We start from the raw sequence: 24,865 nt of genomic DNA on the forward strand, positions 1-24,865 counted from the left end.
TTCAGCTCAGGTCATGATCTCACGGGTTCGTGGGTTTGAGCCCCTTATCAGGCCCTGTGCTGACAGCCTGGAGCCCACTTTGGATTCTATATCTCCCTCTATCTGCCCCTTCCCTGCTCACTCGCTCGCTCTGTCTCTCTCTCGCTTTCTCTCTCTCACTTTCTTCCCCCTTCTCTTTCAAAAACAGATAAATATAAAAATTTATTTTTAAAGCAGACATGATTTAATTAAAATATGTCTGCATTCAGATGAGTTCAAATCATTGTGAGAGCAAACACTTAATTCCAGTATGGTTACCGGGGAAGGCTGATCTTCAACTCAGTTTTGGAATTTGCATTCAAACTCCCAGGCACACTCTTGAAAATTGTTTGGAAAAAATATTTTTTTTAAATTTTAGAATATGTTTAATTTTTGCATATAAGGTTACTGGGAGTACAGTTTTGTAAATAAGGTGAGAAATACTTTTTGGGGGATAAAAAGTTGGAAAGTGAAAAAACTGTAAATTTAGTAATTAAGTTTTAAGAGCTTAATTAGCCTTGATGAATGTTTCAAACAAAAATTCAAATAATAGAAACACTGAAACAAATGTGCCATATGTACAAGAAAATAAACCATTTACATTTAGTTGTAAGTGAAGGAAAGCTCTATAACCAGTTAATTTCAGGAAATTTAATGCAAACTTCCCCAATTTTCATGAGCCTAAGGCTGCTGCTTCCATTGCCATCCAGAGGGCTGGGATCATGTGAATAACCTTTGTAGACTGTTACTACAGCACATCGAAGAGTTAGGAGGCATTACTGTGCCCAACACCACGTCCTACTTTAAGCCTAAGGAGACAGGTGTCTTTGGGCAAACTGCTTGACCATTAGTTCTTTTTTGTTTTTTGTTTTTTTGTTTTTTACCTTGGATTATTGTGTATTTAAATCATTGATTGTAACTACTTTTGACTTGGAAGAATAGTGAAAACTGATGTTAAGATATCCGCATGGGATCCATGTTAATATAATTAATGGCATTTATTTAGTTATTTAGTTTTTAAGAAGCTAGCTATATACATTGTCTTGCTCACTCCTGGTACGCAGGGAGATTAGTATTCCTGTTTTACAAGTAAGACTTTAAAGGGCAGAGATATCCAAGGTTTACCCCCAAATCACATATGACTAATAGCTAACTGTGCTGGGACTCAAACTGGGTTTTCAGGGAGTGGGTCCAGTGATACTTGTGTAATACCAGCCTGGTGACAGAGACTTTTTTCAAAAGGGCAGTTCTTGGGGTGCCTGAGGGGCTCGGTCAGTTGAGTGACTGGCTCAGCTCAGGATCTCATGGTTGATGAGTACAGGAGCCTACTTAGGATTCTCTCTCCCTCTCCCTGACCCTCCATGCTTGTGCTACTCCTCTTCCGTGCCTCAGTGCTCTCTCCCTTTCTCCCCCCCCCCCAAAATAAATAAACTTTAAAAAGTAATAAAAAATCAAAAGGGCAGTTCAATTTCAGGTAAAGAGAAACTATATCTGAAGATAAAGTGCTTTCAACAAGGGCCAGGCTAATATTTTATTAATTTTATATCTACGTACCCAGAAACACACACAACATTCTAATATTCTGATAGTAATAGTATGAATAATCTTACTGCATATGCGCACCACAATTAAAGTGGTTTATTACCTAATCTCTATAATTTATGTTCTGTAAAGAAAGAGATACACTGGTACCTAAATAATTATTCTTGTCTCTGGAGCAAAATTAAATTTTCCCCCCAAACCCTACCAATTAATCTTTTGTTCTCATTTGAGAAGGTATTGTTTCTATATAGCTTTATGCTTGGATTATAGTTTAACTTTCTGAGCACTATACCAGAAATTAGATACATAAATCTTATTGTTAGGTTTTGAGGCTGTGCCTTTAGTTTGTTTCAAAACTTTAAGGTCTATATAGCAGCTTTACTTGATTAAAGATCCATCTGTTAACACAGGAATTTCTTCCCCCTAAATCCTGTGAGAGATGAACACAATTTTATCTTGTTTTTTTCTTTTTCCACTTTGGTATAGCTTATTTAACCTTTTTCACATAGGGATTTTAAGCTAAATATTAAAACATGAGTCAGTTGAGCGTCCGACATCGGCTCAGGTCATGATCTCACAGTTTGTGGGTTCAAGCCCTGTGTCGGGCTCTGTGCTGACAGCTCAGAGCCTGGAGCCTGCTTTGGATTCTGTGTCTCCCTCTCTCTCTGACCCTCCCCTGCTTACACTCGGTGTCTCTCTTTCTCTCTCAAAAATAAATAAAAATTTTAAAAAATATTAAAAAAGAAAGAAAAAAGAAAACCTGAGTCTTTTAGTAGCTAACAGATCCGAAAGAAAAGCCATAGGGGCCTTCTCCAGCATTGGTTAGCTCTGTGACATTACTTAGCTCTGGTACATTACTTACATTCTCTTAACATTGCTCATCTGTAAAATGGGGATAATTACAGCCTCTGTCTCTAGTAAGAATTAAGCGAGGTGATCTCTGATGTATTTAAAACAATGCCTCCCTTACTCAGAGAGAAGATTGAATACTTGTGTAGTTATTGTGATTGTTCTAGACCAAAATTAATTCAAGGAAAATGGGAAAAGAAGTACTGAAAGGAGGAGGGTGAGGTAAGCTGCTGGTGGTGTTTATGGAGGGTAGCCTCAGAAGACACAGGAATGTTGCCAGTAGAGGTGGGAAGTGGGTGGCTTCAAAATGAACATAAACCAGCCCATTGTGAAAAGTTGCTTTTTATTTACTCATTCAGTTTTTCAAAACTCTTTTTCTCTCTTCATTCCCCCTTCTTCCACATGACTGTCTCCATTCTTTTTAGATTTCATATCAGCTACCTATTGAGTACCTTAAAGCCATTCTAAGGGAATGCATATATATATATATATATTTAATTCGTAATGAGAAAAGTGAAGCACTTTCTGAAGCAAGCGTATCTTTCTATGATATTTTAAACTGCCTTTGGGGCGCCTGGGTGGCTCAGTCAGTAAAGTGTCCAACTTTGGCCCAGGTCATGATATCATAGTATGAGTTCAAGCCCTGAATCAGGCTCTGTGCTGACTGCCAGCTCAGAGCCTGGAGCCTGCTTCAGATTCTGTGTCTCCCTCTCTCTCTGCCCCTCCCCCGCTCATGCTCACTTGCACGCGATCTCTCAAAAATAGACGTTAAAAAACTTTTTTAAAAAAATGAAAATTAAAAAAACCTGCTTTTCGGGCTCCGTGGCTCTGGTAGGTTCTAGGTCTGAAAACGTTTGTCTCCATTCCTCTCCCAGCTGCCTGGTTCACGTGTGTCCTGCCTGCCTCATTCCCCAGGGCCATAGCCCTTGGCAGAAACAAAGCACCACCTCGGAGTTCATTAACCAAATGGGGAAGTGTTGATGACAAGGCCCATTGGATGTAGCTAGCTGACGGTGGTTATGTACAACTTTTTTTTTTTTTTTAAACTAAGGAAAAACCCCATATGCTACAGTGCTTTAATCTCTTATCTTCATGAAAACACAAATCTCAAAGAGCTCTTTCTGTTTCAGGCCCTGCTTGAATTTCTCCAAAGAGTTATAGACAATAGAGAGAAAAATAAGATGACGACTATGAATGTAGCAATGGTCATGGCCCCAAATCTCTTCATGTGTCATACACTGGGTCTGAAGTCCAGCGAACAGCAAGAATTTGTAATGGCAGCTGGGACAGCTAATATCATGCACTTATTGATTAAGTATCAAAAACTTCTGTGGACAGTAAGTATATCTCTTTAAGCTCTGTTAATGAGTGATGATATCTAGATTCTAAAGCCTTTTTATGGTTATATTTTCTCTAAACTAACCAACAGAGATGATTTCAAATGCAATTAAAACAATTAATGTCCATACACCTGAAACTAATAGAACACTGTAAGTTAACGTGTTACACTGAAATTAAAATTTAAAGATATTAATGTCCACTTATGGAATTTCAATTTTTAAGATGCCAGAATTAGTTTCTTATTTCAATTTGATAACTTCTAAAATATTTTCTTTTTGCTAATGTAATTTATGAGGATCGTTTTTTCCTAGATTATTGCTAGACACCTGTCAGCGTTTATTGGTCAGTTTTTCTTTCTCTTTTAACAAATGAGGCTGGCTGGTTCTTAGAAGGGACCGCAGGTTAGCGAAAGGTAGGTTGTAGACAGGTGGCCATCCATCAAGGTGGTGGCCCCTAATGTCAGTCACCTCATGTCAGGCAGTCTCTAATTTTGGCATATGAGGCATAGAAGGTGGCCACTATGACCTTGAACTTTACCAAGCCTCTTTCTGAACCTTACTTACATAATGGGAGGTAAATTATTTCATGTGGATGCTCTGTACTCATAGTGAATGAATAAAATGATGCATTTTTACATATTTAATAGTGCGCATAAAATGGCATAGTCTTACTTCTTTCCAAATTTAAGAAATAAAGATAATTATTTCCATAGTTCAAAACTGTGCCGTTTCTTTTTCCTCCCCAAACTTAATTTTATGTCTCCATAGATTCCCAAGTTTATTGTCAACCAAGTGAGAAAGCAAAATACTGAAAACCATAAAAAAGAGAAAAAAGCCATGAAGAAACTGCTGAAGAAAATGGCTTATGACAGAGAAAAATATGAAAAGCAAGATAAGAGCACAAACGATGTAAGAAAAGACTGAAGATCCGTATTTATGCAGATTTCAGTATTGTTTTTACTATTGCACAAGCAAAGAGTTTCATGTCTCTGTTGTGTGACTTCCTACATGCTTACAGGGCTTGGGTGCTACTTTGAAGATAAAGGCCTCTATAATGGTAACTGTGTTTCTGCTAATGATCAGTATTAACAGTTGCTCAGGTGTTGGTGACTCAGCATATGAGCTGTTAATGGAGAACAAAGGAAAATAAGAAGAATGTCTCAACGCACACACCCACACCCACACAAAGGGCTCTGTGGAGACTTCAGTTGCCCACTGAATGTGTAATCTACTGAGTGAAGAAGAGTCCCTGTGTGAATCACTGATCTTTTGTCTTCAATTTTCTCACCTGTAAAATAACCCAGATAAACAGACCAATGGTTGGTTATGCCCAGGATCCTTCCTGGACTTCAGTGAGTCCTTCAAGGCTCTTAATTGGATCACTGGAAAAATTTGGGGAGATTTATGTTGGAATAAAGAAAATTAAAATGTTTCACGAAAGAAATTTCTAAATATCAGCATTTACCAACTGCTGTAGGAATATAGTAAGAATTGGGTTTAACAAAATAAAATACACATGAAAACACATTTAAGAAGTGAGTTATCAAAGCTCTAACTTAAGATCATGAAATGAAAGGGTTTCTATTGTTCTGTTTAAGGCGGAGACACCCCGCACCACCATCACCATTATTGAGGTTATTCAGTTACATGCTGACATCTTGTGGAATAACATGGAAATGCAGTTATCAGCATTTGATTTTTTTTTTTTTGGCTTTGGCCTATTTCGGGATCTAGTAATTGTAAAAAGGTATATATATATGTACATATGTATGTATATACACTCTATACTTATTTATAGTGCTCACCACTATGAAATAACACTTTTTGGCTTTAAACATTTTGGTCAGTTTTTAAGTATCTTTAAGAACATAAAATTTAATTAAGGGAAATTATAAACTGTTCAATTTTTTTTGAGAAAGGGCTTGATATTATAGACTAGAAAGGGTTTTTGACATAATTAAAAAAATTTTTTTAATGTTTCTTTATTTATGAAAGAGAGAGACAGAGTGCAAGTTGGGGAAGGCAGGGAGAGAGGGAGACACAGAATCCGAAGCAGTCTCCACAGAGACCGATGCGGGGCTCAAACCCATGAATTGGGAGATCATGACACGTCCGTTAAGGCGGACACTTAACCAACGGAGCACCCAGGCACCCCTGACATATCATTTTTGTTTAATTGAGAACATTTCCTCTAAAACCATTACAGATATGTGAATATCATCTTGTTTTGTAGCTCTCTTTATTCATGAATTCAGGTGGCTTTATAGCCCTGTCTTTTTCGTGAAGTAGTTATAACGTGATTCTCTGAGGTACATTATATATCTGAGAAAGTTTTTGTGCTGTGCCTTTTAAATAAGAAATCTTTAGGGGCACCTGGGTGGCTCAGTCAGCTGAGCATCCAACTTCAGCTCAGGTCATGAGCATGCAGTTTGTGAATTCGAGCCCCACACTGGGCACACGGCTGTCAGACTGTCAGTGCACAGCCCGCTTCAGATCCTCTGTCCCCCTTCCCTGCTTGCACTTTCCCAAAAATAAATAAATTTTCTTAAGAAACTAAATCTTTAGACAAAAATTTAAAAGTTGTGTTTTGGAGATAAAATGTTTATGTGATTTTGTTATTCACAAAGAATTTGTGTTAACTGGGATTTCTTTAGTTTGTACTTCGAGTTAATTAGATGAGGGTTGGTTTGAGAGTTATCTCTGTACTCGTTAGAAGCCATATTATCATTTTTAGGCTTAGGCTTTAAATCTTTGTTTTATCATGTATTAGCTGTTACTCAGACTCTCTGAGTTTTTGTTTTCTGAGAAATTCATTGGTTCTTCTAATAAAATGCCTCCTTGGTACCAAGCCACTCCCTGCTAGGTATTCAAAGGAAGATGAGTCCAGTGCTCACCCACAGGCAGCAGAGAGAGTGATACAGAAGGGTTGAGCTCACGGGTGCCAGAGGTGTGTGATAGAAGCCTGATCAGGGTACCCTGGGTCATAAAACAGGAAGTGGCCATCAGAGGAGCCATACTGGGAAGTAGAGTTGAGATGTGAAGAACACGTTGGTGTTCTTTAGGCAGCAGATTGAATAGAGAAGTCTCACTCACAGAGGAAGCTTCCTGGCAGAGTGCTAATCCATGGGCAACCATAACCCACAGTCGAGGCTCATGGGACCTGTCATTTTGGTTGAAAATTTTCAGCCAATTGCCAGAATTTTCTTCGAGTTGCTGTCATTTCATTAGGGAGAATAATCAAAAACAATGACAGAACAACAGCAGTGAAGTTATTGGGTAGGATGAGGGCCATCTACTTTGTGATTAGCTGCCCGCCCCCTTTCTGTCTTTTTAGTTTGTGCTTCCTGACTCTCCCCCACCACGCCCCCCACCCAGATCATTCTCGTGTGTAGCATGAAACTACGGAGCGCAAAACTGCCCAGGATGTTTTATTCATTTGCTAAGCAACTACCTAATGCATGGCTTTTATGTGCCAGGCATTGTTCTAGGCATTTGAAATATATTTAATGGACAAAACAGAAAATGCTGTCCTTGTGCGGCTTAAATTCTGTATCTACAAATTAATATAACAAGTAAATTCCCAGGGCGCCTGGGTGGCTCAGTCAGTTAAGCCTCTGACTTCGGCTCAGGTCATGATCTCATGGTTCATGGGTTCGAGCCCTGCATCGGGCTCTGTGCTAACAACTAGCTCAGAGCCTGGAGCCTGTTTCAGATTCTGTGTCTCCCTCTCTCTCCTACTCTTCCCTGCTCACACTGTCTCTCTCTCTCAGAAATTAAAAAAAAAATAATAATAAATTCCCTGGCATGCTAGTATGTGGTAAAGTGCTCTAAAAATAATGAAAACAGCACAGAAAAAGAGAATTGAGAGAGGGAGCCCCTTGCAATATTAAGTTGGGTAGTCTGGGTGTTATTCCTTTGAGTGAAGAGGTGGAGGAGGGGCAGGCAGCCGAGTTGGGTGTATATCTCAGGAAGCACAGAAGGAATGATCTTTTGGAAACCTTAGGGCAGAAACCTGCCTGGGGTATTTGAGGATCAGCAAGGAGTGCTTGTGACTGGGTGGAGCTGGCAAAGGTGACAGCAGTGTCAGATGATGTCACAGGGACCAGAGGACCATATTAGATAGGGTCTTGCAGGCCATCTTTAGGAATTTGAATTTATCCTTCATGTAATGGGGTCACTGCAGGGTTTGAGCAAAGGCTTGATAATCTGTGTTTTAAAATGTTCCCTTGATGGGGGGGGTGGGGGTGGGGGACACATGGGTGTCTCAGTCAGTTGAGTGTCCAACTTTTGATTTTGGCTCAGGTCATGATCCTGTGGTCCTAGGATTGAGCCCCAGGTCAGGCTGTGCATTGAGTGTGGAACCTGCTTGAGATTCTCTCTCTCTCTCTCTCTCTCTCTCTCTCTCACTCTCTCACTCTCCCTCCCTCTCCCTCTCCCTCTCTCTCTCTCCCTCTCCCTCCCTCTGTCTCACACCTGCTTATGCACTCTCCCTCTCTCTTTTTCAAATTAAAAAAAAAAAAGTTTATTTTAAAAATAATAACTAAAAAATAAATGTTCTCTTGGACTGTTGGGTTGAGAATAGATTGTAGGAGAGCCAGCAGAGATAGGGAGAGGATCACATCTTAATCTAACTGAGAGACCAGGATATTAGTCCTGGAGGCAAAGTGGTCAGATTCTGTGTTTTTTGAAGTTAGATCTATTGGAATTTCTTCAAGTTGAAATGATCTGAGTTGTAAGACAAGGAAGTAAAAGATGACTCCAAGGTTTTGGCTCGAGAAATTGGAAGGCTGGAATTGCCCCCATGATGGGGGGAGATCACAGTTTTCAGTCTGGGTGTGTTGAGTGTAAGGTTTGTATTAGATGAGGAAGGAGGGGATGTTTGAGGGTATTTGGTGGGGAGATTGGGACTTACTGGCCAGTGAGGCGCAGGGGCAGCGGGGGCATAAGGAAGGCCAAGATCGGTCACTAGGGGGAGCCTGCTTCTATTCCGAGGGAAGCTGTGACCACTGGAGTTACATGATTGTGTTTAAATTTTAAAATAATTGCTGTAAGGCCACCTGGGTGGCTCAGTCAGTTGAGCCTCCGACTCTTGATTTTAGCTCAGGTCATGATCCTAGAGTCCTGGGATTGAGCCCCGTATCAGGCTGTGTGCTGAGTGTGGAGCTGCTTAGGATTCTTTCTCTTCCTTCCCTCCCTCCCCTTCTCTCCTTCTGCCCTTCTTCCCCGCTTATGTTCTTTCTCTCTCTTTAAGGTAAAAATAAAATAGTTGCTGTGATGTCAGGTGAAGGAAAGATTGGAGCAGTGAAAAATAGGAGGTTAGGTAGGAGATGCCAACTAATCTCATTGCTGATGGGAGTATCTAAATTGGTAGAATTCCTTGGGAGAGCGGTTAGCATGTGGCAGAGGCCTGAAAACCATGTTATTGCTTGTACTCAGAAATCCCTTTAAAGGGAACATATAAATAGTTCTGCTTAAGTTCAGTGCCATATTCTTTATACTGACAAGAATTAAAAATACCACAAGGATACAGGTGATTGGTTACATCTGTCGTGGCATATCTGTGTAATGAAATAGCATGGAAATACAAGTGTTTATGTATGATGTTAGAAGATATTCATACTCCTAATGTGTTGAAGAAAAGTTACAAATTCATGAGTATTACCATAGTTGTAAGGGGTAGTATCGTAATGTTGCACGCTTGCCAGAGATCAGGCATGATGCAGTTTCACTGAAGTGTAAGGCGGTATTATCTCATTTTTTATAGATGTAGAAAGTGACGATCAGGGGCGCCTGGGTGGCTTAGTCGGTTGAGCAACCGACTTTCGCTTAGGTCATGATCTCGCGATTCGTGGGTTCGAGCCCCGCGTCGGGCTCCGTGCTGACTGCCAGCTCAGAGCCTAGAGCCTATTTCAGAGTCTGTGTCTCCCTCTCTCTCTGACCCTCCCCTGCTCACGCTGTCTCTCTCTCTCTCTCCTAGAAATTAAAAAATATGTATATTAAAAAAAAAAAGTGACGATCGGCAGTCTTATCTAACTTACTGAAGCTTATATAGAAAGGAAGTGGTAGGGCTGGAATTTGAAGCCAAATCTATACATCCTTAAATCTGGGTGCCTTGACTCTTATTCTCTATTTCTTTATATATTACAGAAAAACTCTGAGAAGGATATATACACTAGTCTTGAGCTAATGTGTAATAGTACCATTATTTTTTTTTTAAGTTTATTTATTTATTTTGAGAGAGAGGGAGCACATGTAGGGGAGGGACAGAGAGAGGGAAGGAGAAAGAGATAATCCCAAGCAGGCTTTGTGCTGTCAGGGCAGAGCCCAGTTCGGGCCTTGATCTCATGAACCGTGAAACAATGACCTGAACTGAGATCAAGAGTCAGATGCTTAACTGACTGAGCCAGCCAGGCACCCCTATACTGCCATTGTTAACATATGTTTAATATATAGCTTTTAACATAGCCCTGGGCCACGCCAACACCCAGCAGTGGGATTGGAAGGAAATGTTAGATGTGAGTCAGAAGGACCCACAAGATGTGGAAACTAATTGGGTATGAGGAGTGTAGCATGAGGACGAATCTGGAAAGACTCGCTGATTTTACCTTGGGTAATTTTATCATTGAGTTAAAGTATTATGCAAAAGGAATACACTTTTGATGAGGTAGTCAGTTTTTGACGCTAGTAATTGACTTGCCGGTGTGAAAGTACTCTGGCTACATGCGCCTGGAGCTTAGAGGGCAGCCAGAGCTGGGGGTGTGCTTTTGGGATTAGCATAGAGATTGTCATTAAAGCGAAAGACTCCAATATTTTAGTGGTGGGCCATGGAAGAGGAGCTGGTAAAAGAGACCAAGAAATCATAGGACGTCAGAGAAACTTGAAGACAATAGCATCTTAGAAGCCCCGGGAGGAAGAGTAAAGTAGGTAAAAGGGCTTGGTTAGTGGTACCATGTGCTATAGAGGCTGAGTAAGGTTAACATTGGATAGAAGTACAGTGTGTTTTGCATTTGAAAAGTCAGTTCTGACTTTGTAGGCCATTAAAAATAATCATTTCCTGATAGCCTTCAACTTGCAGTTGCGATTGATGTCTCACACATACACACAAATGAATGCACACATGCATACACACACCACGTCACATTCTAGAACTCATATGTCTTGAGAATATAGCTCTAGCTATACCATCAGTGAGACACTTAATGACAAATCGTTTTATTGCTGGGTCTTAATTTATTCTATAAAATGAAGGGTAAGATCATATTAACAGTATCTCATCCAAAGTATGCAGTAAGAACATTTGTAGCTTTATTTTTTACAAAACCTGACTGGGTCACTCCCTGGAGCTACTGAGTCAACATATCCAAGAGCAGGACCGTGGCATGTGTATTATTGTACAAAAACTGTAAGTGTGATTTTTTTTTCCCATTTGGTATTTATATGTGTGTAAATGTAGATTTAATCATATTATGGATTTTTTTCTTAACCTATACATGAAAACAGAATAATATATGAACCCTCATAAACCTATCACCAGTGATCAAACCTATTTTTCTAATCTTGTTCCATCCTGTCTCCCACACTTTTCCTTTTAGTATTTTATAAGAATATCACAGATATTCTATCAGTTCACTCATTATGACCTCAGATTGCATCTCTGCCTGATAAGGGTCTAGGACAGCTTGCTTTGGTGAGCATCTTGTTATGAATTGCTGAATCGTGCAGGTTTCACGTCCATCGTGGACTTAGATTTGTATGATTTTTCTACTGTCCTTCAAGCCCACCTTTCAAAGTAAAGGGAAACCGTGTCTTTATGAGAAAGAGATTCCACAAAATAAGCCAAGCTTGCTCACGCCACCCTTTACTGGTAGAGGGAATGGTTCTTCTGTGGTTGACTTCAGTGTTAACTGAAGGGATGATCTGGTGTCACACCCCTAAGTTACAGTTGAGGGACTCAAGTCTTAGAGAGGTTACAGGACTTGCCAAAAGTCCAAGATGATCTGTTAGCCTTTTAATGTTTAGGGCTTCAGACACGGAAAAGAAATCTGTTGCTGCCACTTTCTGCCATTCTTTCCAGAAGAATCCTGGAGTTGGCATCACTCCGATGTAGATTCTGGGCTGTTTGTAGTGAGGGCTGCCTGTCTTTGGTCACAGCTCTGTTTATTTTTCCATCTCTGGTTTCATTTAACAGCTTTGACCCAGAGCATCACTGCAGGTCTTGTTTTAAGCATTTGCTTCAGGTGTAGAAACAGTGTCTGGATCTGCTTGGGGACCCACATGAAAAATCACAATATGAAGCACAAAAATCGTGTTTCTTTTTAAGACGTTCTATGATTTTATAAGGCATAAAAATACCATATTAGAAGATAATAACATTAGAACTTAATTTTGTTGTAAATTAAATGCTTATTATTACAGAAGTCATTTCAGATCCTTCTTCACAATTCTCTCTGAATCTGTAAGTTGGATAAAAGTTTAAGCATTTGGATAATGGAGGCTCAATTATAAGCAGGACTGAGGCAGTTCAAGATAGCAGAGAATGGCTTCCATATTTCTACCTCCAGTTAGAATAAGGTGATGAATATGCCATTTTAGCTTAAGATACCTTGCTAAAATGTCTTTGTCTAATTTTCTAAAATATGTGTTCTATCTGGCCTTTTTCTTAAGAAAGCTATATTTCCAGTTTGCCCTTTTGAAGATAAAAGGTTTTTCTGTAGCATTAAAATGTCAGCTTTACATTTCCCTTAGTTTTAATGAAAAAAAAGAAGAAATTCTATCCATTTTAAAGATCTGACATTGAATTTCTAACCTAGAGTATAAAACTATGAGCCATGAAGTATTCATCTACATGTTATGAAGAAACACTAAAATCGTTTTTTCATTTCACCAAATAATAAAATCATGTTTTTAAAAATATACTTTAGTTCAATACACAAAACGCATGAGGACCACATATGAGATAACTTTTTCCATTATAATAGTTTTTGTATGCATAAGAAATTAGTGTTTTGTAAGTTGTAAAATTCTTTGTGAGAAAATTTTAACAGTGTGTTAGTAAAATACTGCTCTTCCTTGGTCTGGCTGTACATCACATAACTTCAGCTCACCAGCACACCAAAAATAAATGGATAAAAAAAAAATGAGAGTCACAGCTGTTAAGACCAAAAAATGTGAAACCAGGAAAGTTACAAAGATGAAACTATTCACAGATTCAGTTAGTATGGCTCATGTTAAGAACAGACTGTTTGCTCTAATGATCAGGCATTTTGTGTCTATTCAAAGCTTGGCAGCTCAATGTAATTAGTATACCAATGGCTTGACTATTTGATAAAGCATGATTCTGGAGCTTTATAGTAATTGTCATACACCATTTAAACTAGAACTTTGGCATCATTTATTGTTTATCGTCTTTAGTAAATATCACTTGGCCACCCTTGTCAAGATATCCAGAAAAAAGTTTCCAGAAACAGCTTCTAAACTCTTCGTGTTTAACCATTGTATCTACCAATTAAACACATTTCTTCTCCAATGGTGAAGGGCATGGCAGATTCAAAGTGAGTCAGACTCTTAATCTGTATATGGTGAGAATTTCGATGAGATGTATTACTATAGAAATGAACACTTAAGAATTGTTTCTGTCCTGCGTGCTCATGCAGACACACATACATCCACAGAGATGTGCACACACCTTCCTGCTAGAAGTTTCTGTGGTTGTTAGGGAGTGTGGCCAGTCAAGCTAGGAAGGTGCTATATGCCATCGTTGGCCTAATGGAAAGGTTTTCCCAGGCTCTGATACTCCAGTTCCTTCTTTTTAAAATTATTTTTTAAATTAGTTTATTTTAATTTACATCCAAGTTAGTTAGCATATAGTACAACAGTGATTTCAGGAATAGATTCCTTAATGCCCCTTCCCCATTTAGCTCATTCCCCTTCCCATAGCCCCTCCAGTAACCCTCTGTTCTCCCTAGTTAAGAGTCTCTTATGTTTTGTCCCCCAGCCTGTTTTTATATTATTCTTGCTTCCCTTCTCTTATGTTCATCTGTTCTCTGTCTTAAAGTCCTCATAGGAGTGAAGTCATGATATTTGCCTTTCTCTAATTTCACCTAGCATAATACCTTCTAGTTCCATCCATGTAGTTGCAAATGGCAAGATTTCATTCTTTTTGATGGCTGAGTAGTACTCCATTATATATATATATGTATATGTATATATCACATCTTCTTTATCCATTCATCCGTCAATGGACATTTGGGCTCTTTCCATACTTTGGCTATTGTTAGTAGTGCTGCTGTAAACATTGGGATGCATGTGTCCCTTTGAAACAGCATACCCGCTGATACTCCATTACTATGTGAAATGAGTCAAAATAGTATAGCTACTAGTTTGGGAAGCATTAAAGCTGATCCAGAACTGGCCTAGTTTTGCCCTCTCCTCACTCAGGGGAGGGTGTGAGAAAGTTTAGTTTCACAGTGATAAGGAGTCCGTATGTATGCCTGCATCTGCTGGCAAAGCCATAATACAGAAATTACCTAACATTTCACATATATGTGAGTTCACAAGTGCCTGAGAATCTAGTCTCTGACCCTCCTCCTTCCTAACCCTGTGAGAGAGACTCTGGATTCCTGTGTCAGATGTGCTGCTCTTGGCTATGACCCCCGATACCACACTGACCCCAGTGCTGTGATTTATAAGGAACCATGACTGTACTGTTTAAAGCATGGTCTCTGAACTCCTGTAGAAAGTGGAGGCCATGGCCACCATATTAGAGGCCTTCAGTTGTTCATGAGGTGTCTTCTCGGAAAAGTCCTGTGTCCTCAAGCAACTGCATGCAAATGTTGGTGACTCCCTACGGGAGTAAGTGACTGAACTATTTCTTATAACACTTTTAATTCCTTCCTTTCTCTCTTTCCCTACCTGTCTCTTCTCACTAGCGGAAATACCGTGTGGTACATCGAGGCAACTTGTTTTTTTAGAAAACGTTCCTGTTTTTTTTTCTTTTAAGGCAATGCACATTTGTATACATTATTTTATTCTAGAAAAATGCTATAACATTACCATAGCATTCTTAGAACTCTTTTTCAGTGATTCATTTAGTCATAAACATTTGATACTTGGGTACAGTTTTATAGATGTGACTCTGATATGTGGCACATAACTAGAACACAGGTGACATATATTAGAATCCCATCATAAAAAAAATTCAGTGGAAGGAGGAGATTCTTTTTGACCCTGTAGATCAAGGCTGTTTCTATGGAGTTTGGTGTATTTGAGTCGGGCCTTGAGAAATTGGTAGCCGGAGATATTGCAGAAGAGGAGTAAAACGTGCATAAAAGACAGGAAAGCCTGGGCCTTTGTAGCAAATTTGATTGCCTTTTTAATCCAAACAATGGAATGTACCACAGGAATAGTGGGAGGGAAAGCAGGCAATGGAGGGAGGTTGTTATATCTCTGAACTCTCAATGGCAATGTATTATTTTTCTGCATCATTTTGCTTTTATAACTCACTTATTGTGGACTTTATAAAAAAGCTTAATTATTATCATCTTACTTCACTTTAAATGTCAGCACAGATTTGCATGCCTTTTTGATAGGGTTGGATAAGATGTAATTATGGGAAGTTTTTGTCACTGTTATTTTTGCCAAAGAAAACCTGTATGTAAGGTTATCTGGCATTATGACTCAAGCAGATTCCCTAACTTTGCTAAATCAGCATAAAGTATCACTCAGGGCTCTTCACAATATGATGATGATGATGATAATCTAATCCAAATACCAAAATTTGTTTCTCATTTGGGTGGACAAGGTGGATTAGGGTTTTATGGACAGAGTCTGTGCTTCACCTGTCGCTATTACAGTTTCACTCCAACATTCATGTTGTCTGCCAGCTTCTTATTTTCTGCCTCCTATGAAGAAACAGGTGAGGCCTAGCCAGCAGGTAGAATGACTAGAGTGGGATATAGGCTAGCGATGAAACACAAGGGAAAAGTGCCCGTAGCATAATCCCTGAGTTAGAAGATACATCATTTAATATCTGCTTTGAAAGGGGAAAAAAAAAAAAAAGCACACTAGCCCATTAAATGCCCCATCCATTGCAAGAAGCAGCTCATTTTCCAAATGTTACAAGTGACAGTAAATTGTCACAAAATCAAGGAAAAAGGTAACTTAGATTTGCATCCTAGGGGTGAGGTGGAGGTCAGGAACTGGACTAAGTTACCAGGCCAGAAATGTGCCCCAGAAATTGGAAGTCAACAAACTAAGCCAAGGGGCCAGGCTGGATGGGAGAGAAACAGGCGTCGAGAGGTCTGGGCATGGGCTGGGATTGGATCACCCTTTAGGGATGGGGTTGATCACATTACCCACAGTGAGACCAATTAAAGGACGTTAAGAACGCAGTCCCTCTTCCAGCAAGATGGTGAGTGGGCAGCCCTGGGATGCACTGACTGTCTTCTGTGGGAGGGAGTGCTCCCGTGATCCCCCACTGAGTGGTCAGGTGAGGGCAGTAGGTTGGCATGAGGCCCTGTGTTGTGTCTCGCAGCTGCAACAGGTGTTTGCAGCCCTTTGGGGAGCAAAGCCATGGTCTTACATAATCTCACGCTCCTTCTTCCATCTCATAAACATTGCTTCTTTTCTTTGTTATTCTGACACTATATCTCACTTGTTGCTGAGAAGGAAGTGTAAGTTTTTGGGGGGACTCCTACATTTTGTTGTAGCCTGATTCTATAGCCATGTTGTTTTTGCTGAACTTTAAAAGAAGTCACATGAATTCCATGTGTGGTATTTCCATGCTTTATGTTGAGGTGGGGGGAAGCAATTCAAGACCATGTACATTAACAAAATGATTTTGTGGGTACAGAAAATACTGTGTGCTACAAGACTTGTGTCTTCTTTATCTACTAAGTAAGTAGACCTAGCATGGTGCCTGGTGCTCAGTCAGTACTTAGTAAGTGTCAGTGTTTTTTTAAATGTTTATTTTTATTTTTGAAAGAGCGCAAGCAGGGGACGGGCAGAGAGAGGGGGACAGAGGATCCAAAGCAGGCTCTGCACTGACAGCAGAGAGCCCAACGTGGGGCTCGAACTCACAAACCACAAGATCATTCCCTGAGCCAAAGTCAGATGCTCAACTGACTGAGCCACTCAGGTGCCCCAGTAAATTTTAATGAAACAAAGTTTTATAGTATTTAGAGCATTATCTTTAAACATAATTTATTCATGCCGTTTGTTCTCAGGTCTGTTCATGGCATACAGTTATAAATAACAAATTACTATTTATTGTAGTGGAACCATTAGAAATTAATTAAACCTAATATGTCAAATGTCATAGCTGATATTTTGATATTACAGTCCTCAAAATCTTTCATTATGTCACTAAATATACACTTCTCAACACCTATAGGCAACGGATTTAGAATTGGTCATCTTCAGGGGCACCTGGGTGGCTCAGTTGGTTAAGCGTCTTACTTTGACTCAGGTCATGATCTCGCGATTTGTGGGTTTGAGCCCCGCCTTGGTCTCTGTGTTGACAGCTCAGCCTGGAGCCTGCTTTGGATTCTGTGTCTCCGTCTCTCTCTGACTGTCCCCTGCTCACGCGTGCACTCTCTCTCTCTCTCTCTCTCTCTCTCTGTCTCTGTCTCAAAAGTAAATAAACATTAAAAATTTTTTAAAAATAAACTTAAAAGAATTGTTCATCTTCAATTCAGAGTGTGTGGTCATGGTGTAAGCTTATTAGCCAAGTGAGGAGGAGACACAATACAAATGTATAGGAAAGTGTGTGTCCTTTTTAAAAAATACTTCCTAGGAACAAACATTTCTGTGACGTTTTGTCTGTGCACAGGAAGATTTTTTAAATGCATACATTGCAATAGCACACAAAGTAACTTCTTTCTGATTCAGTTTCATAAATTGCTGCATGAAGAAGCACTCTCTCGTAGATAATACTCAGAAATCAGCACTTAATACGGCAGTAATGGTTATTGCTGTCATTCTTTACATCTTTAAAAATAATTAAGCATTACTGCAGAGGCATTATAAAGTTCCCCTATCACCATTAAGAGGATATTTGAGGTTTGATGTAATTTAGCAAATTACATTATACAGTAGTTAAGGTTTTTATGTAGTGAAGTAAAATGCGTAGTAGTTAAGCACACTTACCATATAATCCATTGTACAGAGTTCCGTGTTCCAGCTGCCGCCAGCTTTGTTCCAGTGTCATTATTGCTTTGCAGGCTGACGTTCCTCAGGGAGTGATTCGAGTGCAAGCTCCCCATCTTTCGAAAGTTTCCATGGCAATACAGCTAACTGAAGAACTAAAAGCCAGTGATGTCCTTGCCAGGTTTCTCAGCCAAGAAAGGTAGAGGCCTGTTTTGTTTTAATCATTCCACGGTACTGCTCTTGCTCGCTTGCTTTTTCTCTCTCTCTACCCCTACCCCCTCCCCCCATTTAAAAAAAAACAAACAAACCTTATGGGTGATGTGAAGTGCTTCAACATCTTGTCTTCCCGGCAGAAAAGAACAGACTTGGTAACAACGAGACTGTTGGAATGACTTGAGTTCATTTGAGGTGGTTTATGCACAAGCGGAGCTCTCTCGGGTAGGATGTCGGCGCGCTCCCGTGGCTGCGATGGCCTTGGCACATGAGACCACTCAATATTCTTTCCAGAATATGTTGACTGGGGGGTTAATTACTGTGTGTAGGCTGTTAGGAAAATCACTAAGTAGGATAAAGTGGGATTAAAACAAATAAAAAATCATAACTTTTTCTATGAACTATAACAAATAAAAGGAAATGCTTAAATTAAAGGGGAAAAAAAATGTATAAAGAATTGAGAGTGGACAGCCAGGCCCTTGAACTCTGGAATCTCCAGGACACAGAGCACACTGACCCCGTTAGGGACATCCCAGCCTCCTTTGTTCTGGGGCTGATGGGGTAGGAGGAGTCCTTTGACAGCTATTGGGCTCGCTCTGCTGATATTAGAGCATATACTCTCTGAAGCATTTTACAATACCTTTTCTTAAATTTTTGATTTTTAACAAGTGTATTGGGCTCTCCATTTTTATCCTTCTAATTCTTATTTTTAGCTAACATTATTTTAATGATTCCCCCCCCATTTCCACTCACTGAAAATTAACTAATTTAAATTTTTTTTAACAATTCAGGGAAATCCAGGATACTGGCATCTCAGCTAATGAATTTTCTGTTTTAGTCTTCCATAGAATTTCATTTCTTCGTTCTAATGTTCAAAGGCATCGGTGAAGTTTTCTGCCAAAACCTCTTCTATGTTGATGCAATACCACAAGTATTCAATATGCCTGGGCTCTGTTGAGGGCTCTCTGCTAGATGTTGGAAGGGGCATAAAGATATATTTTTAAAGTATCTTCCCTCAGGGCTTATAAGCTGGGAAAAGAGTTGAGCCTGTGCAGTAACAGATGGTGATGAACTGGAAGAGAGGCTTATTGGTAATATCTGGGCTTTCGGTAAGCCAGCACTAACTCCCTCTCAATGGTACTGTGAAGTAAGTGTTAATAATACTTCTGTTTCACTGATAAGAAAACCGAGCCTTTGCAGGGTCACACATTTCATAGGTGGTGGTGCTGAATTCGAAATATATGTTTCCCATCTCCAAAGGTTTCCCTTGAAACACTCTCCATACACGCCAGGATCTAGAAACCATAGAAACCATCATGGATCTGGGGGCATTGGTGCAGAGTCTGGGAGTAGGTGGGATTTTAGAGGATTAAGCCCATGGAGCCGTTGGAATTTCTCAGATGTCTTTGCTCCCTAAAGGGTGTCTCTGCCTCATGAAATCAATCCCCTTCCTCTCTGCTCACCAGGGATGACTGCCCGTCCTCTCCCAGGTACCTGAAGATCTGGCTGCACTTGAGACACAAGCAGCTCTTTCAGGCTCGATAGACTTCATTTATGCAGCATTTACTTTTGGGACCCAGGTGTTCCATTTCGTCTGTACTTTTGTTGCTGTGCTTGCAGATGATGCAAGACGTGACTATGAAGTTGCACAGTATATTGAACTGTGACTTTAATATTTAAAGTATAGCATGATGGTAGTAGGCATACTGTTATAGAAAGCACCAGATTTGTGACAGTTGTTTTCTGCCTATTTGGATTATCTGCTTGGGATGCTCTTATTAAATAAGAATTTGCTGCCCCCCCGGAGTGGGGTCCATTTTTCTACCTCCCCCCTTCTCACTATCCTTCTCCACCCAGAGGAAACTCTGGTAAACTTCTCTATCCATTGCCTACCCCCTACCCCCTACCCCCAGCCATTCCTCAGTTCCTTTCTTTATGCTTGGGGATACTGAAGCAAGATGATCTGGATCTGAATGCCAACTTTTCCTGTTTCATTTTAAGCTAGATTTATAATCTCTTCAAGTTGCAAATTTTTCATTTGTAAGAGTAGACCGTGATAGGACCTGCATTATAGTCTTGTGATAATGAACTAGGAAAATGGCCGTGAAGCACACAGCGCTGTTTGGGTCATATAAGTGAAATTCTCAATAAGTGTTTGGATATATTTTCTCTTCTACCACATTCCCCTCTTCAACCGCCTGGATTCCACCAGTTAGGGGCAGTTGGGAAACCCTGCCTTCCCCATCCTTAACCTCCCCTACTTTCTCCACCAAAGACAACACATGAATGAAATTAAAGTGAATATACAATAAATTTCACAGTTACTCACCAGTCTTGATAAAGGCTGTTGCCTTTTCTTTAATTATGACTTTGTTGATTAGCATTATGCAAAAGCTTGTATTTACCAGGAAATCTAGTTGAGGCTTCTTTAAAGCGGAGCAAGAACACAGCTATACTGGAAAAATAATCTGAGAGCAATATCTGACTAGGTTTTTTTGTTTGTTTTCCTATCAAATCTCCCAAAACATTCAGCTTGGTTTTCATAGAAATAATGACTCTCTTAGTATACTCCAAGTATATTGGGTTACATCCCATATTATAAATAATTATTATTTACTTTTAAAAACAAGCATATACCAGTTTGGGGAAAAAGTGAGTTTTCTCTTGATTAGGATCTTAAGTGTGAGAGCGTGTAAAGCTTTGAGTATCCAGCATGTCACAGACAGCAGAGTAGTTAGAATTGGGTAACCAAGATGAGTCATTGGATGGGGGGTTAGGAAAGCTTCTGCTGGACCATAGTTTTCATAATGGTTTGAATAAAAGTCAGATCTGCTTTTCCCTGCAATTGCAGGGAGTGTGTCTTCAGGGCCTTACAGGAACGGTTCACAAACCTTCCCACGAGCCATAGTCCACTGGAGAGCATTTGAAAAGCAGATTCATGGATATGTTCTAGATGTACAGAATCAGAGTTCCTAGAGCTCTAGGTCTGACTTTTCAGCAGGCGTCTTCAGTAACTCATATACAGAGTTTTGAAAATTACTGAATCTTACCAAGTTTTATTATTTGAAGCTGACGTTCTGGAAGAGTTTATTCTTTGAAGAGCATGAATCTGTAAATGCGTCTCCTACTTGTGAAGCCTTCATAATGAATATTTGCTTCTACCTGGAGTTTATGTAAATCCTGTATTTAGATGGTGAGCACAGAGAGGGCTCTGAACCCTGTCCTATTCTTTACATTCATCCTGTATTGTGTTAGAGTTGTCAGCACAACAAACACATGACAAGCACCGGTTAAATCCATGCAGCGTGAAAGCTAAGGTGGAAATGTTTCTTTTTATGGTTTGATGAGAACGTTTTTGGCCCTCATGCAAAGTAATTGGTCATGTTAATAATTGTATTGGCAGCTAAAGTGTTATGTTCCCTTTCTTTTTAATTTTACAAATTTAGATGCTGATTTATTATTTTGCCTTCAGATGTATGAGTCCATTTGTTTATTTTAATTTACAGGTGTGACATTTTTATTACCTATTTGGCACACTTAACAGATGGGAAAATACAAATGTTAGATAATTACAGTGTGTCTAAGTTATGAATTTTCCACACAAGCTAGAATTCCCCAAGCACATTAAAATGATTTACTAGCTAGCCGTTTGATGATACAACTAACCAGTTTGTTTTGCCCCTAATAGTGGGATTGCCCAGACTCTTAAGAAAGGGGAAGTTTTTTTGTATGAAATCGGAGGAAATATTGGTAAGCACATTTTGTTTGTCTTTGTATTGCATATGCTGATTCGACATTGCCAGTGCTTATTATTTATATCTTTGGGAGAAAAGAAAGAAATTGGAAGTTAAATATAGTGCACTGTAGATAGTTGATGAATATTGTGGATTTGCTCGGTGGTCTGACTTTTCTCTACAGGCTCTATTTGAGCTACTCTGTACAAATGCCCATCTATGTTGAACCTCAGCAAGGACAAGTCCCCTTAAAATAGTAGCAACTTCTAGAATGGTAATGAAGTTTTTCAGAACTTCTTTCTTTTTTATACGCTTACATCACATCTTAATAAAGGAAGTAGCTGTGCTTGTTTAAAGCCAGGATTACATTTTTATTGTGGCTCAGTACCGGATATTTTTAGTGAAAGCAGAAGTTATTTTTGCCATTGTTGATTGCCTACTAAATAATACAGGCACAAGTGCACATACGCAGCTATACACACATATGAATACAAGCGTGTTGGCAACTTAGGAAATCAAAATAGAATAAGTGGATTAATTTTGACCATGCTTCATATATTATATGCTCCTTTTCAGTTATCAGTGGTTACACTCATCTCTATTAAGATGTAAAACAGCCTTTTCCTCTTTATTTTAGCCTTTGAAAATGGTACAGGTGAAATTGTTAACAAATACTGAATGAAATGGTGTTTAATTCAAACTAATAATTGAACCTATTTTAGGTTTTGTGGAATTTTTTTCTGGGACATAAAAATGTTGGTAAATATTGAAAACTTAACATGGGAGTATGAAGGCTCACTCTTAAAATTTAAATAAATCAACTCTATCAGAAGCCTTGAGCTGTTAACTCTATTAGCAAGGATTACTTAAATATTTATACATTTGATCTTGCTTTTTACTATTGATACCGAGAATGCAATGTTGATATCGAGAATGCAGTGTTGTTTCCAACTCTTGCCCCTCTTAATAAAGGTGAGTAAGCTTTTAGTGAGTCATTTCAAAGCCCCTCACACAAAGTATTTTCAGTTTCCTAAATTAATTTGAAAAACGCTCCTTTAGAGAAAGCCTACTCAGTTGGCTTTTTCAACATTTTGGCCAAGTCTTACAATATTATGGGAGATGGGAAAGGATGAGAGATATGTTGAAGTCTAAGATTTCAGAGGTAAACCATGAGGAATAAGTTTAAAATCACACCTCCGCCTCTGTATCATATTCAACTGATATCATGTCTCTTTGCTAGGAGAACGCTGCCTCGATGATGACACTTACATGAAGGACTTGTATCAGCTCAACCCCAACGCAGAGTGGGTTATAAAGTCAAAGCCGTCATAGGAGGCTGAAGCTGCAGATAACCACGAGGACTTCCTGAGGACACTTGCTGGGTCAAGAGTGGAAATGGAAGAGATGGCGGGAGTCTTTGTACCCGACTACTGAATAATGACACTCTGAGCCCTTAAAAAGTTATAGATTTGTGCTGCCGCTGGAATTATGTTAGTTATTAATAATATGAGCACACAAATATCTCTGGAGTGAGAGGAAAGGGGGCTAATGAGCTTGGAGACCATTCTACTCTGTGGAAGGTGCCCAGATGTGACCATTTGTTTTATGTGAAAACATACTATCTTCCCTCTCACTTTTTTCTCCTAAAATCATACACCTAGTAATATGTACTTTCTCTCCTTTTTCCCCTCCTCATGTCTGCCTTCCCTCAACTAAGGTTTGCTTTTTAACCGAAAAGATCACAAATACCAGATATTTGGCAAGTCGTGAACTCAATACATCTTAAAATAGACTGAATTCAATTCCTGTCACTATCCAATGTTAATATTCCTCTCTCTGAATCATTTGTCCCAGCAATAACATCCCACCTCTTCCTGCCGTATCATTTGAGGTGATTTGCGTGGTTTTCAGTTCATCTGACGCGTGCACAGAACCATATCCACTATCAAGATAAGAAAACCGTCAGAAACTGCCAATTATTACTGAACTATTCAATGTTTATATACTAACAATAACTAAAATATATCCGTGTCGAATAACTGGATTATGGATAACAAGAGAATGAAAGCCAGATCGCTTCATGTACGCTGTATTCTTCTAAGTGAAATTTATGGAGTTCTAGCTGGCTTTACCTATTGTCATATTAATATAAATATGCATGATAGTAGAATTCAGTAATGGTTGAGAATGCATTCTACTGAAAGAGGGATTTTTCTAACACATAGATAAGGCTGCAGGAAGAATTAGTTTTTTTCTGGGTATGACACAGTCATAGGAACAAGCTTTTGTTTGTGTACTCACTTTAAATAATCAGAGTAAATTTATTAAAAATGCCGTGGAAAGTACTATTCCCAGGGATTTTAATGCACAAACCGCATTGTGACAAGAGATGAGCTTCTGAACTGTAAATAAGAGGAACGAAGTGAGAAGTGTTCAATATTTTATGAGTTTAGAGTGTAGTAAATAAAAGGTGATATGAATGAATGTTGCACAGACTGTGTTTATGATACTTTTAGTAGTATTTTAGGGACAATTACATATTCTCAGAAGCTCTTGATGTCACTCCAATTAGAAGGGAAAATGCTGTTAATGAGAACAGTCATAAATTTTTAGCATGTTATTATAAGAACAGCCTGTGGATATGATCACTTAAATAACACTGTGGTGATTTGTGCCATTGCTTTTTTATTTAAAAATTTTTTATAATTAAATGCATTTTTCTAAATTATCTTCTCGGAATTATTACTTTTAATCCTATATGGTTATGAATGTACTGTATTTTTATTTCTATTTTTGTTGAAAGCCACTTCTTTTCCTGCTCCCCTTGTTCCGGTGTGATTTTTAAAGTGGGGACATGCAGAGGGTCTGAAATTGTTTCCTGCCTTAGTTTTTTGCTTAAGCAAACTTCTGTTGTTTGGAATTTTTCAAAAACACATTGTATTCTGTTTCTGACATTGACAGTATATATTGGCTTCCCAAAATGTTTTATTAATAGAGTTTAAGTTATTGAAAGCAATTGATGAT

At 39.1% G+C, this 24,865-nt stretch overlaps 1 protein-coding gene across 5 annotated transcripts in view; it reads left to right on the forward strand.

The window, feature by feature from the left end:
- ARHGAP18 (Rho GTPase activating protein 18) overlaps window positions 1-24,569 on the forward strand; it is a 193,391-nt gene extending 168,822 nt beyond the window's left edge. For all 5 annotated transcript variants that reach the window (XM_039240413.1, XM_039240409.1, XM_039240412.1 and 2 more), the window contains exons 11-15: window positions 3,540-3,746; window positions 4,518-4,658; window positions 17,969-18,093; window positions 21,796-21,857; window positions 23,082-24,569. In XM_039240413.1, coding sequence (XP_039096344.1) covers window positions 3,540-3,746; window positions 4,518-4,658; window positions 17,969-18,093; window positions 21,796-21,857; window positions 23,082-23,173 — 627 coding nt within the window. In that variant the 3' untranslated portion in view covers window positions 23,174-24,569. The remainder of the gene's footprint in view (window positions 1-3,539; window positions 3,747-4,517; window positions 4,659-17,968; window positions 18,094-21,795; window positions 21,858-23,081) is intronic.
- The last annotated feature ends 296 nt before the right edge of the window (window positions 24,570-24,865 follow it).

The sequence above is a fragment of the Hyaena hyaena genome, unplaced genomic scaffold, assembly GCF_003009895.1.
Source record: "Hyaena hyaena isolate Hyena2069 unplaced genomic scaffold, ASM300989v1 scaffold_178, whole genome shotgun sequence".
Taxonomy (NCBI): domain Eukaryota; kingdom Metazoa; phylum Chordata; class Mammalia; order Carnivora; family Hyaenidae; genus Hyaena; species Hyaena hyaena.